Genomic DNA, 15029 nt, shown 5'->3' with positions numbered 1-15029 from the left:
ATGCGGAAATTAAAAATTGTCTTAGAGAATCATTGCACATTCTCGATGGAAGTTACTCGAATGCAAACCTGCAGCTTAGTTTCGTCAACGGACGTCGAGGCAGAATACGAAATTCCATCCGTATCACCTCGACGTCCGTCGTTTGACGTTTCTAAGGCAGTTTTTGCCGCACACCACCACTATGTGGAACCAGCTGACTACTGAAGTATTTCTGTACCAATTCGACTTGGGGTCCTTCAACAAAAGAGCGTACCAATTATTAAACGCCGGCAACGCACGCGCGAGCCCTCTGGCATTGAGTGTCCATGGGCGGCACTTAACATCAAATGAGCCCCCTGCCCGTTTGCCCCCTGTTCTATAAATCAAATATATTTATACCAACATACTATTATTATTACATAGTTCAATATGTCATGTATGTCTGTCAGATGATACTTAATGTTGTCTTAAGTTTTAGCTATTAGCTACTTAAGACAACTTTATACAAGATATGAGTCTGACAATTTTATGCGACGATTTGCACCAAGCCAGCAATGAAAATTTCAGTAGGCGCTTGGTTTTCAACATTAATTTTTCATTATTGCGATTTTGATACTTTTATCATACTGGACTACTTTGTAAAAAAACACTAAAATTTTTAATATAACGCTAAATTTGTTTAATCTGTGGTTTAGTAGCTACGCATTTTGCTTAGCTTCATCCGGCAAATCTTTAATAACTCATAGATTCTCTATAGATGTGAGAATAATATTTTTTTCATATTCTAACGTTTGTTAATTTAATTAATATATGAAACACACGTAGATTTGTCACTGACTATTAGGGTATTTTCAGACCACCGCCCTCTAACAAAAAAACATAATATATATCTCATCTCAATTTAAGAACTTCTAAATCACCTGGAGAAGAGTTGCAAACGATACAGAACAGTGGAAAGGGTTAGCGGAGAACTTTGCCGACCTCCGAGATATACTGTAGTGAAAATATATTCAAGATCACAGATCACAGAGTTACGGAATGTAAAGACTATAATGTTATAATACTTTAAACCATAACATATTATGAAATAAATTATAGTGGATGTAAAAATTTATTATGGCATTTCACACATATTCACGAGAAATGAAATTAATTAGTAATTACTTTTGTTTCAGATCTCGTAACTTATTAAATACAACACTAGCACCACCTGTTATAACTGTGAGAGTGACGCGGCAAGTGCCGACAAGGCAGGACTGCGCAGGAGTTGATAGACGCTACCATGAGTGTAATACTCACGTAAGTATACAAGTTTAGTGATATCAGAGTCAGGACTTGTTGAGTTTGACTCCTGTATATCCCTGATATAATTTTTTTTCTAATTTCTCTCCCATCAAATTCAAGAAATATAAAAAAAATACTTTGAGTTTCTTGCGCTTAGCAACATAATATAATGCTTTGCCCGCCAATAATAATCGTAACATTTTAGTCAATTTACGAAAACACCTTCCTCAGGAATCATACTATCTATTAGTAAACTGTACAAAAATGCGTTCGGGAGAGTTTATCGTGTTCCTAGTGTTACCTGATGCGACCGCCCATGAACACTTCTGCCAGAAGGCTCGCAAGCGCCAACCCTTTTCCCCTTTTTGTTCTTCCTTTTAGCAAAATGTTACAATTCTTTAGGCATGTCGAGATGGAAGTCGAGATCCTCGCGCTGAACAATGTTCCACATACGACAGAAGACCGTTTAGAGGGAGATACTATACCTGGGTGCCTTATATTGATGGTAAGTTTAAATATATTAATTATTAATAACTTCGAACTCACACAATTGAAGAGCGTAATTTAATTTGACTTTTCTTAAGTGGTTAAGAAGGCAAACGGGCAGGAGGCTCACCTGATGTTAAGTATTACCAGAAGGCTCGCAAGTGCGTAGCCGGCGTTTTAAGAATTGGTATTGTGTCTTGAAGGACTCTTAGTCGAATTGGTTCGGAAATACAGTGGTCAGCTGGTTCCACATAGTGGTGGACGGACTTCGTCAACAGCCAATCAAATCGTTGCACGTCTCTCAAAAAAACGCTCTGATTGGCCCTGTGTTTAGTGAAATTCCCACGGATTTAGAGATAAATGAAATTTTCGAAAACAAAAATTTAATTTTCATTGTAATTAAATCGCTTTCATATGCAAGGCGCATATGAAAGCGATTTAATTATTTTTTCACTGGTATATAGTAACCCGGATTTCTGGGTATTACTAATCCATGAGACCAGTGGCGTAACTATACCATCTGGGGCCCGTGGCAAATTTTATTTCGTGGCAATTGTTTTGAGGGCCCCACCCTTACAGTAAAAATCTTCCCTACTCAGTTTAATTTTAATAAACTTCGAGATTTTCAGCGTACTCAATTACACGTTGTATATGTCCCACTAATGACCATAGGCCTCCTCTCTTAGGCGAGAGGGAATGGTCTGTAGTCTCCACGCTAGCCCAATGCGTATTGGAGACTTCACATTCATCCATAGAACACAATATCTCTTGGGTCTGGGGCCCGTGGCATTTTGCCAGCACTGCCACCTTATTGTTACGCCACTGCATGAGACGTAGAGAACTTAAGAGCCCAGTTTCTAACTACGATCCGATAGAAACTGCGAGTATTATGAATATAACTTACTGTGTTAATGGTTAACTCCGGTTAGTTAGAAATTAAAGGTTAATTTATCTTCTATGTGAATTTAATGCAACGTCCAAGTTATCAGTTATAGATTAGATGCAAAGTAATGGATAGTTGGTGTAATGTGATTTCAATTATATCTTTATCGTTAACATTTGAATTAGTTTGCAGACTTAATTAAAGATATAATCATCACCTTTGAGAGTTTGTTAAGAATGTTTTGTCGTGTATTTGTAACGTCGCAAAAGGACAAAGAACTTTCAAGTTTTTAGTGTGGGCATAGTGGCTTCATCGTGCGACTCTCATACCAGCCCTGCGATTCTGTAATTCACTTTTCGAACTCACACAGCGGTTTTACCGATAAACAATAAACTACAAGCTCCCACCTTTTCAGAACGCCAAATCATAAAATGACTGCTTCACGACTGATTTGAGAGCGACCGCCGATGCGAAAACCGCTGTGTGAGTTCGAAAAGTGAGTAACAGAAACGCAGGGCTGACGTCGTAGGTTCGATCCCCGGCTGTGCACCAATGGAATGGCAGAAATAATACTAATACAGACACATCACCGAGTAATCGAATGCTTTAAAAGGGCACATTTTCCCTAGAGGGATGGTGACATGTAAAAACAACTTCGTGACAAAGGCACTATTTTTCTTCCTATAGAACAGGGGACAAACGGACAGGAGGCTCACCTGAAGTGATACGTCCATGGACACTCTCAATAACAGAGGGCTCGTAAGTGCGTTGCCGGCCTTTTAAGAATTGGTACGCCCTTTTCTTAAAGGAACCTAAGTCGAATTGGTTCGGGAATACATGTCACCTATGGACACTCTCAATACCAGAGGGCTCGCGAGTGCGTTGCCGGCGTTTTAAGAATTGGTATTGTGTCTTGAAGGACTCTTAGTCGAATTGGGTCAGAAATACTTCAATGGGCAGCTGGTTCCACATAGTGGTGGTGCGCGGCAAAACTGCCTCAAGAAACGCTCAGTTGTGGAAACAAAAGTACAACTTTACCACTCTTTTTGGAGTCTCCAAACGAAGGTATTTTCTTTGTGATGCCTTGCATATGAAAGCGATTTAATTATTTTTTCACCGGTATACAGTAACCCGGAATTCTGGGTATTACAAGTCCATGAGATATAAATAACTTAAGACCCCAGTTTCTATATCCACTATTATAAACGATCCGATAGAAACAGCGAGTGTTATGAATATAGACTTACTGTGTTAATGGTTAACTCCGGTTAGTTAGAAATTAAAGGTTAATTTATCTTCTATGTGAAATTAATGCAACGTCCAAGTTATCAGTTATAGAAACAAAAGTACAACTTTACCACTCTTTTTGGAGTCTCCAAACGAAGGTATTTTCTTTGTGATGCCTTGCATATGAAAGCGATTTAATTATTTTTTCACCGGTATACAGTAACCCGGAATTCTGGGTATTACAAGTCCATGAGACATAAATAACTTAAGACCCCAGTTTCTATATCCACTATTATAAACGAAACGAAACTGGTACGCTCTTTTCTTGAAAAACCCTAAGTCGAATTGGTTCGGAAATACATGTCACCTATGGACACTCTCAATGCCAGAGGGCTCGCGAGTGCGTTGCCGGCCTATTAAGAATTGGTACGCTTTTTTCTTGAAAGACCCTAAGTCGAATTGTTTCGGAAATACATGTCACCTATGGACACTCTCAATGTTAGAGGGCTCGCGAGTGCGTTGCCGGCCTTTTAAGAATTAGTACGCTCTTTTCTTGAAAGACCCTAAGTTGATTTGGTTCGAAAATACATGTCGCCTATGGACACTCTCAATACCAGAGGGCTCGTAAGTGCGTTGCCGGCCTTTTAAATATTGGTACGACCCTAAGTCGAATTGGTTCGGAAATACTTCTGTGGGCAGCTAGTTCCACATAGTGGTAGTAGTATTAGTATATATATTATATATGCTAATATATAATTAACGGACCAAATATATTATGTTTAAAGGTGACGCGCCCTGTATGCTGAACTGCCGTCCTTTGGGTCACCATTTCTATGCATCATTATCTCTCGTGGCTGATGGGACTCCTTGCACATTGCAGGGGTACAGAGCGATATGCGTACAGGGAACATGTAAAGTAAGTGCCAAGTTATATTTTAGATATTACGTTAGTATGTAATTAAAAAAAAAACAAATATAACATAATTTGTGAGAGACCACAGATCTACGATCCACAGTTGCTACGGCCTTGACATACCTCTCTCTCTTCTTCCATGACATTCACCAAACATGCTCGTCGGTAGTGGGAACTTTTGTTTTATACGAAAGTTTTTTGTTTGTGGATATTTATAGAAGTGAACGAAGTTTTGTGTATACCTTCTATCTTCTTCTTCTGCCAGGCCAATGTACAGCTTGCCAACTAGTGGCCTGTGAAATGTGTGTTTAAATTTATATGTTAAAAATGGTTGTAGTATCAGTATAGTATATGTAGTGTATGTATGAGAAAGCTGCACTAGATAACGAAATATATGAGAGGGTGTGATGTAACAACCTAACAACCCCACGGATCCCTAAGCCCTACAGACGTACCCTTACACATAAATAGTGAATATATTTATTTATATACGTACTTATGTACGGGATGTCTGCACCAACCTAAGCAAATAGGCGGAGCCCTACGGGTAGGGTCAAAGGTTCAAGGTGGTGGGATTATCTCAAAGCTATCGGGCAGGGTCACCACGATAATTAAGGGCTTGAAGTAGTCTTTGCCACTTTGAGAGGAAGCGAGAAATGAATAAGACAGAGCAATATTCAAATCTGATTTATTGTTATAAAACAATATCTTAATTACTCCTTACACCTACTCACACATACATCATATTATTTATATAATCTCATTCGGTAATATTCTAATTATGAAATGAAGTTTTTATTGGCATATTTTATTTACATACTTCTTTAAGAAAATTAAAAAATTAAATTAAAGCATTATTCTCCTAACAAAACAATGCTTTAAAACATTGTTTTAATTATCAAAGTACAATGTGTCCCGACCAAGGAGGTTTCAAATTTCAATTCAATTTAAGTACACATTATCTGTGGTGAGCGTGCTGCGCGCGCAACGCGCTGGTTCCGTGCCAATAGACCAATAACAGACTTTTTCCATTTTGGCGCTATTTTGTACATACAAATTTGAGTAATATTTTTTTGGATAAAACTTTAGTAGCAAAAATGTCAAGCAACACCGACAATACTGATGAAAATTTAACTCCACCTGACATTCTAGCAGCCTGTTATTCATTTTCGGTTTCATAATTATTGCAATATTCAAAATGTGAATAATTATTATAATAAATAATTTGTTTCTTTTATATTGCAATTTATTTTATGTTGCTACCTCTAGCCATGAGATTAAATAAAGTAGTGTATGCAACTGCATATAATTAGGTATTAAAACACTCGTGTAATCTTATTTTGAAACTGCGACTTGTTTTAAAAAATCTACACTCATGTTTTAATACCCTCTATTATATGACAGTTGCATAAACTACTATTTTAAATTAAGAACAACCACGTGAGCCGCAGTTGGTCAATGATCAAATGTAATCTGAACAATCTTACTACTTCTAGATTTTACTGTATATGTATGGTATTAATAATTTGACAGTAAAACTTCGTAGTAATAATTGTTAGATACGCTTATTATATCTAGACTTCATAAGAAATTGACGTGACCATTGGAGCCTGTTAACATGTTCCTAGAATATTTAAATAAGACACAAGGTAACTAATAAATTAGTTAAGGCATGTCTAGAGACAGGGTTAAATACTGTCAACTGTGGATTCATTGCATTGCCGACATAGAATATTCTTAAAATAAATTATATATTTCACATGAATTGTATAATTATTTCCAATTTGTTACGTTGATTGTTACTTTATAAAAAGAAAGCGGAGCATCTTATTTTTGTATTTATTCCCCACATAATTATTTTAGGTACCTATACCACACCTGGATAAGGTAACTATCTTAAAATCGGTCCCCGAATCTGATGATACTGATTATGCAGTCTCGGGGCACCTTGATTGGAATGAAATGTATTTAAATTATTGAAATATAGAATAGAAAAAATTTGTAAACAATCCGCCATTTTCTACTTTTCTATTGGTTATAAGAGATGTGACATTCTCGGTAAATTAATCGATTGTTTTTTAGCATGAAAAATCGATGAATAAAAATACATAATAGATTTTTTTTATTTCCTCATTTGTTAATTTTAAAGTTGAATCTAATTTAACCATTAAAAAATAAATTAGACAAATAATTGATGTCAAACTTCACGTTTAATTAGTGTAGGATTCCGAAAATTTTAAATTTATCCAAAAAGTACCCAAAACCGAATCAGAGCACCCCACTATCCACGTGGTCTTTTCTGCCCAACCCCTAGAGTGTATTTAAAAAATCGGAGGCGCTGAGAAAGAGTCGACCGATTTTAAGATCCAACCCCTGGATAATTCTAAATTTAAAAATACAATAATTAATATAAAAATAAGTCGGGTTTTCCTTCCTGACGCTATAACTCCAGAACGCACGAACCGATTTCCACGGTTTTGCATTCGTTGGAAAGGTCTCGGGCTCCGTGAGGTTTATAGCAAAGAAAATTCAGGAAAAATTTCAACAGAAAAGCGGGATCACCAAACGAAATGTTACATAAAACGAAACCATCTGGTGGCGAAACGGAGTTCGCCGAGTTTGCTAGTAATTAATAAAAATGATGTAGAATTACATGCATACAATCACGCCTTTACACCGAAAGGTTAGGCAGAGACAACAGATCTGCACTTGCACATATTTAATGTGGAAGAATTCAAGTGTTCGAAATAATTACTGTCACAATAATTCTAGGCATTAAATCATTGAATTTCTAAGCCAAAGTAAGCGTGTGTCTGTTGTTAAATGATTTATATGATTTATCCGTCATAAAACATATTACGTAAACGGTATTAATATTTGAATGCTTTTAAGATTTCATTTACTGAATGTCGCATATCACATAATATTGATTTTTACACGCTTTATATTAGCTTCACCTGTATGTATGTATGTAACCGACTCCTTCGGACTCGATTTTGACCCACTTTAAACGGACAGATTTTATTCAAATTTTGCGCACCTGTCAAAGATCGATGACAATGCAATAATCCGAAAAAAAAAAATTTACTAAAGGAATTATTTTTCACTTTTTAGTTTGATGTGCTTTAAAAGCGTGTTTTTTAGTTTTTTTAAACTATTATTTTAATACTCAACATTAAAATCTGTTGGAGTGGAAATAATTGGAATTATTTTGCGATTAAGAGTTTAGGTAGGGAAACTTTTAATCTCTATTGAGAGATATTTGGTAATAGCGATAACGTTACCGACGTTATTGTATCCATACATCCATAGCACGCGGTACAAAAACTCAACTTTAAAGTCGAAATCGCAATTGCTATTTAGTTAAAGCAATGTAATACATGTATTTTTGCACTTCTTGCCTACCTTATGTAATTTAATACCTTTATTTTTCTTTTCTCACAGTGGTTGCCTGGAAGAGATCGCTCGAAAGCGATAAGGCCGCCAGTTGCCTTTCCTTTAAATGTAATAATGTTAAATTTTTATATTATAAAGCAACAAAGTGTAAATAAATAAATAAAGTACCGGCCCGTTCACAAATAATCAAGAAATATTGACGTTTGCGGCACGCTTGCGGTGCCTACATTACTCTTTTATACATATGTATACCGCCAAGTAATTGGGCATATAAAAATGATTAGGGCTTTTCCAAAGCTTAGGGTTGAGGATCACATGCATAGCCACATATCTGGAGTACTCTCTCTATCTCTCTCTATCAAAGCAATTATATTACATTAAACCAGTAACCCTAATATAGGGTTTATAAATCAGGGTTAGTTGCATCGTTTGATCGACTCTCAGATTTATTACTCAATTAATACGAATTTATGTACGCTCTTAATACGTTTATTGAATGCTGTAAAGTGTACCTTGAACGAATTCGTCTGTTCTTTGAGTACAAAACGATAATTTGATTTAATAGTTTAATATAACTTATGGTAGTTACACGAAGTTTCCATTTCAAAACATACGCTACGCATTTTACTTCAAAAATCAGCCTTGCGATTCTGTAACTCACTATTCGAAACCTCACAGCGGTTTTCGCAGCGGCAGTCATTTTACGATTTGGCATTCTGATAAACAATAAACTACAAGCTTCCTCCTTATCAGAATGCCTTCAATGCTTCACAACTGATTTGAGCGCGACCGCCGCTGTGAAAACCGCTGTGTGAGTTCGAAAAGTGAGTTACAGAATCGCAAGGCAGGGCTTTAGGAGTCGAACTGGAAATGGTCCTTTCTTTGGCCATCCCAAGTCTTTTAAAACCATGAACCAAAACGGTTCATGTTAGTGACAGAATGTGGAATACTCTCCGCTATTACCTGATTATTAATTGTACGTGGCGGAAGACAGAACCCCAAGGTTCATACTGAACTTACAACTTGGTGGCAAGAACCTGGTAGCTGAGGCTGCGTTGGTGGGATGAAGTTGTCAAGGACCTCTTTAGAAACAGGGGAACTAGGGGTTTGAAGTTGGACGCAGGAAGCACGAAATAGATTGCGATGGACATATACTACAGAGTACTACCTTAGTTCTGATGAAGTTCATTACGTTAATTATTTATAATTAGTATGGCAGGAAAGTCTCTGATTATCATCAGCTACTACAACATTTTTTAAATTTAATATATGGTTTTGTTTTTGCAATTGTACTCCATAAAATTGTTAATTCCTAATGACTTAAATAAGTTCCCCATAGATACATCGCTAGATCCCTTATCGTAGACATGTGGGGTCTCTCTGTATCTCCTACCGCATTTACCATGGAGAGTAGTTGTTCGGATTAAAACTCCATCTGCTGTCACGGAACGACGGACGTATTTCACAACTGAGCGTTGTTTAAGGCAGTTGTTTGGCGCGCACCACCACTATGTGTAACCTAGCTGCCCACTGAAGTATTTCCGAACCTGTGGAGCCGGAAAATTTCCTTCCGATGGTGTCTTTCAAGAGAAGAGAGTACACCCTCTAGCATTGAGAGTATCCAAGGGAATATCACCTAACGTCAGATGATCTCCTGCCCTTTTAACCGCTATTCTGTTAAAATCAGTTCAATAAACTTTAGATTTCATATGAAGTACCTACTGTAACTGTTTTGGTATTTATACAAAATAGTGTTGTATTATATCCAATAATGGCCAACAAGCCTGAGTAATAAATTACTTAATATTTCTTATTGTCTAATAAGAAATATTAATGTACATGATTGTTATAATGTTATTTTCGTCACGGCGCTGCATGTTCGGTTTAATCGTAAACCTTGAACGGTTATGCTAAGCTTTTAGAATCAGCATTAATATCTGAACTAAATGACAAGTTCCCTATTTTTATAAATACCAATATTAAAATGTATATTAATAGCCAAGTTTTTAAAATATCTGATATGCTATGTCCCGATCATGCCCCGAAACATGTACAAAAATCGCGAAGTTTTAAAAGTTATGTAATTTTTTTTAATAGAACAGAACTTGCAAACGGGCTTACCTGATGTTAAGTGATAGCGCCGCCCATGGACACTCCCAATGCCAATTTCACGCAAGTGCGTTGATGGCCTTTTAAGAACCGGTACGCTATTTTCTCTAAGGACCATAAGTCGAATTGGTTCGGATATACTTCAGTGGGCAGCTGGTTCCACATAGTGGTGGTGCGCGGCAAAAACTGCCTTAAGAATATAATAATTAAATAATTATTATATCCTTGCCGCGCACCACCATTAAGAAATGCTAATCGCAGCCTATCATAGCTTTGTTATTGAGTAAGCCCACAGCGAAAGTCATAATAAATCATTGACTGAAAATTTTCTCGCGTTACGTTAATTTTCACTTGTAAAAAGATTTTTAGATTTGCCGCCAATTGACAAAAACAAATGACATATGAATGCAATATACTACATTAGGTTACCAAAGGGATCTAAATTTGAAATTCAAAAAAAGTTTATATAAATATAAAGTATATAAATATACTTTAAAGACATAAAAGTATATTATACTAGCGGATCCGACAGACGTTGTCCTGTACACACACTGTATACACACGTTCAGTAGTAATATGTCTATATATATAAAAATGATACCCGTTTTCCGTTGTCACGACATAAAATGAAAACGGCTTGACCGATTGGTCTGATTCTTTTTTTATAATATTCCTTGAAGTACGAGGATGGTTCTTACGGAGAGAAAAATTTAAAAAAATGGAGTGAAAAAGTATAAAAACAACACTTTTCTATATTCCCATACAAAATATTCGTAATAATATTTAAAGGCAATTTGAACTTTAATACCATACCATAAAGTTCAAGTGTTAGTGGAGTGGTTCCGGGAAGGTAAATTTTTATTTTATGACATAATGTATTTGTTGTGTTATCAACTTTCTTTTTTTTATCTTACTAGCTAGACCGGTGTCCCGAATAACAGAATAAGTATTTAAAAAAATAAAGAATCGACTGTTAGGCGGTACAAAGTTCGCCAGGCCAGCTAGTATATAAATAAATATATGTAATGTACTTAGTATCCTAGTAGCATAACCTTCTTTTATTTTTCCTAAAAAAAAAATATTTTGCTTTTACAACTTTGTTTCCCGGGGCAAGCATAAGCATGTATATGTCTTATACATATATATTTGCCATATAAAGCCTAAGTGAAAGTGATTTGACTAATGAATCTAAACATCATATATTTGATATGGCGCCACCTATGAACTCACGCCATATTAGGGCTTAAAATATTGCATTTATTTATAAATGGCTGTCAATTTGATGATATTTACGGCATTATGGTAATAAGGTATTATTCAAAGGTGAGAATTCCGCTGCTATTCACTAAATCGCGGGCTTTTAGTCGGCTTGTTTGTGCGGACTTATTCGGTAATATTGCTTGTCTCGAGTCTTTACGAGTTCTATTATTGAAATAGATTTAACGTTTAAATATATTACGCATTTAATTTAACTATAATGCATTTGTTTGTGTAATTTAATATTCCAACAAGTTTAACGAAATTTTACAGAATTAACGGGGTTAATCGATTCGATTGTATCACCTACTGTTATACCACAATTATAACTGTGTTTTAGACAATTAAACGAACCAGAAATATGTCTGCTTCTTTATTTTAGAACATGGGCCAACGGGCAGGAGGCTCACCTGATGATAAGTGATACCGCCGCCCATGGACACTCTCAATGCCAGAGGGCTCGCAAGTGCGTTGCCGGCCTTTTAGGAATTGGTACGCTCTTTTCTTGAAATTTCCCCATTGGCCAGTTAAGAGACATTATACAATTTTAAGCGTTAAACTAAAGGTAATTTTTCATTTATTAGTAATAAATTTAACATGAAAGTATAACTAATTTAATGATAAAAAAAAATACAAAATCCATTTAATAATCCGGTCAAATTAGACTAAAAAATAGGGGTAAGGTTACAATAATTCGCACTTGGCTGAATATTGGTAGGATTGCTCAATACACTATTATAAAGGAAATGTGAAAAGTCCTCATCGATCCGGCACGTGCAAAAAAATTTACTCGGGGTCCAAGATCACAAAAATGGGTTTTTCGCGATTTTCAGCAAAATGGTAAGTTTTATCATAAAATTAGTTTAGACAAAAATTGTAGATCAGATAATTATCTATAAAAAATGTCTAAATACTTTTTTTCCTAAGAGCCACCGTTTTTGAGATATCACGATTCAAATAGTTAAAAGAGTTGTAATCGTCATAATATGTATAAGTACACCACGTATATACATCACTGAAGCCGTAATACAAGCAAAAATATCGTTTTATCGGTCAGTGTGACTTACACATATAAAATATGAAAATTTCGGGTAAAAAAAAACCCAGTCCTTTATTTTCTACGCCAGTGTAACTTTCAGCAACATCGCTCTGGAGTGAAAACACGTGTTTATTGTAACCTATTTTTTAGTTTTTAAAAAGAGTAATTCAACTCCACAAGAAGTTATCACCAACGGAATTCGCTTTCTTCTCGCTATGTATGGTGCTCCTAAAAAAATACGTGCTTAGATAAATTCAGATATGCATGTTTCGTTAAAAATACTCGAAATAAAAAACAAGTGCAGTTAGCATGTCTTCCTCCAACCTCAGCGGCTGCTCATCAACATCTTTTTCGGGTATATTACCAAGTTCAAGTGTGGCTTGGTAATCAGTTAGACCCAAAAGACTGGGGTTGGAAGTTGGTCGACAATTCATTAGAGCCAGTTCAGACTTTACTTCCACCTGCACCAGAAAACCTACTATACACCATTTTTTGCAACTGTAAAAAGGGATGTAGTGCTAAATGTGGTTGAAAAAAAGTTGGACTGTTTTGTTCTGTAGCATGTACTAACTGTCAAGGCCGGTCATGCTCCAATGTTGAATTGCCAACAATTGAAGATTCATTTGATGTTGACGAAGAGACATGCGATGTGTCATTATTGGGACAATTTATTAACACCCAGAATGAAGAAGATAAAGAAGAAGAAGAAGGAGAAGGAAGAGAAGAAGAACAAGAGAAAGCAGAAGTTAATGATGATTTAGATTCAGACTGATAAATTTTCTTATTTTTTGTAATTTACACCCCTTTCATCATTTTCAACCCTTGTCAATATCTACAGTTATTCAATAGTTTCAAATTAAACCGAATCATAAAAGATCAGTGGAATAGGCCTACCGGGGAAACCACATTTAAAAAAACGCGCTAAGTACACTACCTCAAAGGTGGCTTGGAAACGTGTGCATATTATGACGATTACAACTCTTTCAACTTTTTGAATCGTTATACTTATCTCAAAAACGGTGGCTCTTAGGAAAAAAAGTATTTGGACATTTTTTATAGATAATTATCTGATCTACAATTTTTGTCTAAACTAATTTTATGATAAAACTTACCATCTTGCTGAAAATCGCGAAAAACCCGTTTTTGTGATCTTGGACCCCGAGTAAATTTTTTTGCACGAGCCGGATCGATGAGGACTTTTCACATTTCCTTTATAATAGTGTATTGAGCAATCCTACCAATATTCAGCCAAGTTCGAATTATTGTAACCTTGGATGTCTAAATTGACCGGACTATAATTTCAGTACATATATATTCATACATTATTAATTGACGACGCAAATTAGGCATTTTAATCAAAATGGTATGTCTATAATTAATACTAAATACGTGACCTCAAAACACTTATTTGTAGTTTCTCTGTTCTATACGTGTAATTATACCATGGTTTAACTTCTCATATTTCAAGAAGTTTTCATTTATTTAGATAGGAATTTTGTTATTCGCTTCTCTATATAATAAAGACAACTGAACTAAATGTATTTTTCGTAACGTACACGATATACGTGAAATCTAATATGTATATAAAATTCTCGTGTCGTCTCTGTTAATCGGACAACATCTATTTATTATCCTCCTAAATGTTAAGGGTGGTCCCTAAGTTTTATATTTAAGACAATTTTATTTTTCATTTATGATATCCAAAATCCATACAACCCTTTATTTTCCCCCCTACGAACAACCCCTAATTTTGTTTGTTAATCGAATGAATCGCAAAATATGGTACTAAGTGCAAAACTCGACTGGGCTGCGAGTATTTTTTATTATTAATTCCTTGAACTCTGAGGATAAAAATTGGAAAAAAATTACGGACGTCATTTTCTATGTAAATACAAGTATATTTCTTCAGTCGCACTCTTAATTTCTAAAGGTCGTGTCAGTGACAACTTCCTCCACTCTCACTGAAGCCTCTGTAACTGGAGGATAGTAAGACTTTTTTTGATCGGTCCAGCGAGAGGTCTGGTACCGCTCTGCCAGTCACATTGAGTTCTAGACTTACTAGATCTCTGCGTGTTACATGTTCAAAAACTCAGGATGCGTTGGTTACCAAGAGTCGAAAGATATTTTACCGTTTTACATTTTTGTCTTAGAACGTTTGTTTTCTTAGTTAAGAAATTATAGACTACAAGCCCATGAAAAAAAATACCTGTGAAATGAACCAACGTGAATAACGCTTAGAAGGCTGTTACTATATCAGAAAATAACTCTGAGCACTATGCCGTCATTTCTGAGCGGTACATGTGAGTACGTGAGTGAATGGAATTTCTCAGGTACAAATGAGGAATTTCGACTGATTATTAATGTACGGCTTTTTTATAGTGTATAGATGATTAAAAATAAATGTCGAAAAACCTAGTGCCGTACTAAAGTGATGGTGCCGAAACTCGTGGTTCATT

General features: G+C 35.7%; 1 protein-coding gene across 1 annotated transcript in view; it reads left to right on the top strand.

Moving 5' to 3' along the window:
- Positions 1-15029, top strand: part of LOC125060356 (thrombospondin type-1 domain-containing protein 4-like) — an 85620-nt gene that overhangs the window by 34023 nt on the left and 36568 nt on the right. Inside the window, exons 5-7 of the mRNA XM_047665233.1 lie at positions 1155-1278; positions 1666-1768; positions 4645-4775. Coding sequence (XP_047521189.1) covers positions 1155-1278; positions 1666-1768; positions 4645-4775 — 358 coding nt within the window. The remainder of the gene's footprint in view (positions 1-1154; positions 1279-1665; positions 1769-4644; positions 4776-15029) is intronic.

This window comes from Pieris napi, chromosome 2, assembly GCF_905475465.1.
Source record: "Pieris napi chromosome 2, ilPieNapi1.2, whole genome shotgun sequence".
Lineage (NCBI taxonomy): Eukaryota > Metazoa > Arthropoda > Insecta > Lepidoptera > Pieridae > Pieris > Pieris napi.
This window is presented reverse-complemented; position numbering and strand designations above follow the sequence as displayed.